Source organism: Callospermophilus lateralis, chromosome 8, assembly GCF_048772815.1.
Source record: "Callospermophilus lateralis isolate mCalLat2 chromosome 8, mCalLat2.hap1, whole genome shotgun sequence".
Lineage (NCBI taxonomy): Eukaryota > Metazoa > Chordata > Mammalia > Rodentia > Sciuridae > Callospermophilus > Callospermophilus lateralis.
In genome coordinates, this window is record NC_135312.1 from 91,200,808 (window position 1) to 91,206,807 (window position 6,000).

A 6,000-nucleotide genomic window follows, 5' to 3' on the forward strand; every position below is an offset into this window, starting at 1 on the left:
ATTTGTCCTAATTTGTTATACATGACAGCAGAATGGATTTCAACTCATATACACATGTAGAGCACAATTTTTCATGTCTTTGGTTGTTCACAAAGCAGAATCACACCATTCGTGTCTTCATACATGTACTTAGGGTAATGATGTCCATCTCATTCCACCATCTTTCTGACCCCCACACCCACTCCCTTCCCCTTTGCCCTATCCAAGGGGCAAAGTTCCTCCATTTTTCCCATGCTCCCTCCCCACACTCATTGTGGATCAGCATCTACATATCAGAGAAAACATTTGGCCTTTGGATTTTGGGGGCTTGGCTTATTTCACTTAACATGATATTCTCCAACTCCATCTATTTACCTGAAAATGCCATGATTTTATTTTCTTTTATTGCTGAATAATATTCCATTGTGTATATATACCACAATTTCTTTATCCATTCATCTATTGAAAGGCATTCCACAATTTATCTATTGTGAATTGTGCTGCTATAAACATTGATGTGGCTATGTCCCTGTAGTACGCTGTTTTTAATTCCTTTGGATATAAACTAAGGAAGGAGTGAGATAGCTGGGTCAAATGGTGGTTCCATTCCAAGTTTTCCAAGGAATCTCCATACTGCTTTCCAGGTTGGTTGCACCAATTTGCAGTCCCACCAGCAATGTATGAGTGTGCCTTTTCCCCCACATCCTTGCTGAAACTATTGTTTATATTCTTAATAGCTGCCATTCTGACTGGGATGAGATGAAATCTTAGAGTAGTTTTGATTTGCATTTCTCCAATTGCTAGAGATGTTGAACAATTTTTCATATATTTGTTGATTGATTGTTAGGTCCCAACTTCCTTAACAAGACTCCTATAGCGCAAGAAATAAAATCAGGAATCAACGAATGGGATGGATTCAAACTGAGAAGGTTTTAGCAAAAGAAATAATTAGTGAGGTGAAGCGAGAGCCTACAGAATGGGAGCAAATTTTTACCACACACACATCAGAGCACTAATTTCTAGGATATATAAATAAGTCAAAAAACTTAGCACCAAAAAACCAAATAACCCAATCAATAAATGGGCTAAAGAACTGAACAGACACTTCTCAGGAGATGATATGCAATTGATGATTATCTTTGATCTCATCCCCAAGTAGAAAAAAGTAATTTAGGTAGGTGCAAAGGGGTATGCCTGTAATCCCAGAGGTTTAGGAGGCTGAGGCAGGAGGATCTTACGTTCAAAGGCAGCCTCAGCAACTCAGTGAGACTCCAAGCAACTTAGTGAGACCCTGTCTCTAAATAAAAAAATAAAATAGGCTGGGGGTGTAGTTCAGTGGTTAAGTGCCCCTGGGTTCAATCCCTGATACAAAAAGAAAAAAGAAAAGAAAAGAAAAAAAACCAATACACTTGTTTTTTCTTCTTCCAGGGGACTTTGTGATCCTGCTCAATGCAGGGATGAGCACTCGACAGGCCTTGCTGTTCAACTTCCTTTCTGCCTGTTCCTGCTACCTTGGGCTGGCTTTTGGCATTTTGGTGGGCAACAACTTTGCTCCAAATATTATATTTGCACTTGCTGGAGGCATGTTTCTCTACATTTCTCTGGCAGATATGGTAAGAAATTTAACATTTTATTTTGTTGTAATTTAAAATTCACAGATGAGCTGACTAAGAGCAACCTTCTGCTTTTCTCAGTATGCAAGGCCTGCTGTACCTTTAAATATTCCTGTTTGAACACATCTCACTTCTTGAGTAGCTTGCACTAACAGTAATTTGAAACTGGTTCTCATTGATTCTTTTACCTGTGATCTTATTGATAGAGGGTGAAATGATTTGTTTTTGCTGAAGTAGAGTTATTTTTGCAGGTGTTCTTTGCCTTGTGGTAGATTTAAAAACTGTCTTCTAATACATGAAACATTTCCCCCCTCTTTTATGAGGATGTCACATTTGGAAGAAGAATAACTTGATAAAATAAATGACACTAAACAGTGAAAGTTTTTTGGGTTGAACTGAAATTACTACATGGAAGTTGGTAAAATTAAATTTGATAGTATTTATTTGTGTCAGTGTGAATTTGCATCTATATTTATGTCTATGGGTGTTTGTGTCTTTGTGTGTATGTGTGTGTGTGTGTATATATGCCAACTTGAGTGTGTCTTTATGTGTGTATGTTTTTTTAAAATATTTATTTTTTAATTGTAGTTGGACACAATACCTTTATTTTATTTATTTATTTTTATGTGGTGCTGAGGATCGAACTCAGGGCCTTGCATGTGCTAGGTGAGTGCTCTACCACTGAACCATAACCCTAGCCCATTTGTGTATGTTTAAGAGAGAAAATATCCTGTACATTTTTGAGTGAGTCATGAACTGCTTTCTAGAAAATAAAAATGTGCTAGGATATAAAAATCAAGGTATATTTCTTTTGTGTTTGGAACTGAATATATTACATATAATTTAATATTTTCATTTCTTCATCTATATTCTCAGCTCCATAATTAAAACTGTCTAGCTCTTGTTCATTGTTCTCTGCAGACCCTGTTAAGAACAAGGATTTTATCTCTTAGATCAACCAACTGCATTTGCATTTTTCTTTGCAAAGTTAATGTTTCATACTGTTTTATTCTAGGTGGTCACATCTTTCTCTGGTATAAGAACAGAATCTATTAGAGTTGCTTAAAAAGTGTACTAGTGGGGCTGGGGATGTGGCTCAAGCGATATCGTACTCACCTGGCATGCACGGGGTGCTGGGTTGGATCCTCAGCACCACATAAAAATAAAATAAAGATGTTGTGTCCACTGAAAACTGAAAAATAAATATTAAAAAATTCTCTCTCTCTCTCTTAAAAAAAAAAGTGTACTGGTAAATGATGCCATATGTACTTTCATCATTTTTGCCTTTTCACCAGTGGTCTCATACCTTACCATTATCTTTTTCTAGCAAGAATTTTTTCTTTGGGGGGTGGGGTACCAGAGATTGAACTCTGGGACACTCGACCACAGAGCCAAATCCTCAGCCCTATTTTGTATTTTGCTGAGGCTAGCTTTGAACTTGTGATCCTCCTGCCTCAGCCTCCCGAGCTGTTAGAATTTCAGGTGTGCACCATGGTACAGGGTACCCAGAAAGAACTTTTTAAAGTCAAGCTCACAGATTAACTGTAGACTCTGGAGACCTCTCAGATGCTTTGGTACAATGCACCGTAGCATATATAGCAAATCATTTTAGAATGTGTTTTGAAAAGTTGACATTTACAAGTCTCCTTATGTAGACTTTTCTGTATATGTTATTGCTGAGAAAGAGTAGATTTTTAAGTAAAATACTTGGGATTTTAATTGTTTTTATACTGCAACGAGATTGTTGTAGTCTTTAATCCTAGAATAATGCATAATTTCTTTAATAAATAATTTTGTGAGGTTAGAGCAAGCAAAAGTAAACAAATTGAAGAAATAAGGAGTTAAATTTATAGTTTTTTTTAAAAAAAATTTATTCAGTCAGCTACTATTTCTATGTTCTTGGGCCAAGCCTGGAAGTCTGTGAGGCATTAGGGACCCTGGAGTGAGCAAAATAGGGACAGTTGCTGTATCTATGGGACTTTTTATCTAGAAGGAAAGAAACTAGAAATTGAGCAAACAAACAAATCATGAATAATTACAAATAATTTTAAAATGCTATGAAATAAAAGGAAAAGCAGTATTTATGACGAGAGAAGATAAAAGGGAATCTAGTATAAATTAGGAAAGGCTGAGGGAAGTGTTTTAGGAAGGTAGGAATTAAGGTGAAATCTGAAGTGTGTAGTCCTTTGAAAAATTGGAAGCGTTCATATCAGGGTTATAGCAAGTACATGGATTTTGAAGGAGAATGCCTTTAAGATCCTGAGAGAATGGTGTGTATGGATTCAGCACAGGGAACAGGGGAGACAGGAGAGAGAGAATGCACAAAACCAGGTAGGTCCCATCCTGCTGACTGACTCAGTTGGGGAACAACACCACTGAACACTTTTACTGTTAATGCCTGAAAGCGCTAGATATTCCAATTATACACTCTGTACTAAAATGTTTAATCATCGGGAAATAAATGATCTTCCTCCCCACAGAAATCTGGAAGTGATTATTTTATGTTTGACCACTAGATGGCAAACGTTGTCTAACAATATATCTTCTTTCTAGTTTCCAGAGATGAATGATATGCTGAGAGAAAAGGTAACTGGAAGAAAAACCGATTTCACCTTTTTCATGATTCAGAATGCTGGAATGTTAACTGGATTCACAGCTATTCTGCTGATTACCTTGTTTGCAGGAGAAATCGAATTGGAGTAATAAGAAATGGAGGATGATGTGTCATTAATGAAGGCATTGCATAAATAAAAAAACATCTCCAAAGGGATTTTTACGTTTATCCTGTTTAGTTATAAAGATCATTTTGTTTTCAATTGTAGGTCAAGAATACTAATTATTGGTTCTAAGTATGTGAAATAGGCCACTATTTGTTGTTAAAAGACTTCAAGAGTTTTGGGGTTCCAGTCTGAAAGGTTTGGTCTATGGGGATTTTGGTAAATACCCATTTTTCAATATTTTATGCATATTAGAAAATCACCATGAGGCAAGCTCATGCATTCTATAATCACGTAGACAACATTAAGCCCTGACACAGACTTACAAGATTGGTCATGTAAGGCTTTAAAATTTGGTAGGATCAAAGTTGCAGAGTGGTTTCCTTTCAATTAGTTTGTTCTAGTGCTTTCAAGAGCAAGGTACCTCGAAATGTGTAAGAGAATCAAAACACATAAAACACATGATTACAAGGCCTTAATGAACCCAAGAAAGAAAGATTGCTTAGAGCATTTGTTCTGTTTTATGCTTCAGTTAGGAACTTGTAGGATTGTTTTGAAAACCATTTCAAAACAGAAACCAGGAACTCAACAGTGGCTTGCTGGCCCTATCATGTTTGGTCTTAGAGGTTTATCTTTAAGTGTAAACTCTAACGGACTCCATCACAGGCCAGAGGAGCTTTTTTTTTTTTTAATGACTTACGTTGTGGGTGCCCCTCTTAGAAATGACAGAAGAGTATATAAAGCTCGTGACAACTCTGTCAATGTAACATGCCTTTGTGTTATGACGGTGAGAATGTGCTCTTTTGCAGAAAGAAATTGAATGGAATTTTAAGCCATTTACTTTAAAAGATGAACATAATTATTTAGCAGAGACTATTTTAATAAATGCATAACAACAGCTGGACTGCTGTACATCAAGGACTGATTAACTAGAAAACATACATTCCTCATGGGTGATTGAGAGTCATTTAGAAAAGACTTCTTTTATGTTCAGCCTGTGTTTTTCCATATGGTATACATTGGGGAAAAAGGTAGCACACCATGGGTCTTTTCTCTGTCTTTTATAAAAAAGAGAGTCTGTTTGCTCATTTAACAGATAATAAAATTTAGTCTAAAATTGAATATCCTAACCACAATTCACACTCCCAAGTCACTTAAGGAAAGACAAGTTGTCAGGAAAATGATTGATAAAAGCCAATAATAATCTCAGGAATTGCATTTTTCTACAGATCATAACCTGTTTTTACATAGCAATAATGCAAATTTGGTGAATATGTATGCCATTGTATATTTTACTGTATGATCGACAACTTAAAAATTTATTGTTTGACCAAATAGTAAACATCTTTGAAACCATATACTGTGTCTTACATTATTCATTTAATACGTATCTTTTTTGATTGACTACCATGTGTCTGATATTATGGGGGGGGGAGAGCTAGGAAACTGGTGATTAAAAAAAATTTAGCAAATAAACACTACAAAGATTTATTATTGTTCATTTCAATAAACAGAATCTATTTTTATCAGCTTTTTATTCTCTATCTTAATAAGTGGTCTTTGGCATTTTAAAACATAGGTTGTATATTATTTAACATTCCATATACAAAATTATATTAAAATAGGGTAGTTTAATGACCTTTGATTGTGTAGGTGGATCGTCTGGGCTTTTTTCTTTTGGTACTGGGGAT

The 6,000-nt window shown here is 35.6% G+C and overlaps 1 protein-coding gene across 1 annotated transcript in view; it reads left to right on the top strand.

Moving 5' to 3' along the window:
• The window catches only part of Slc39a8 (solute carrier family 39 member 8), a 71,314-nt gene extending 65,649 nt beyond the window's left edge, over positions 1 to 5,665 (top strand). The window contains exons 8-9 of the mRNA XM_076864099.2: positions 1,408 to 1,592; positions 4,146 to 5,665. Of these exons, the coding sequence (XP_076720214.1) occupies positions 1,408 to 1,592; positions 4,146 to 4,295 (335 nt within the window). The 3' untranslated portion in view covers positions 4,296 to 5,665. The remainder of the gene's footprint in view (positions 1 to 1,407; positions 1,593 to 4,145) is intronic.
• The last annotated feature ends 335 nt before the right edge of the window (positions 5,666 to 6,000 follow it).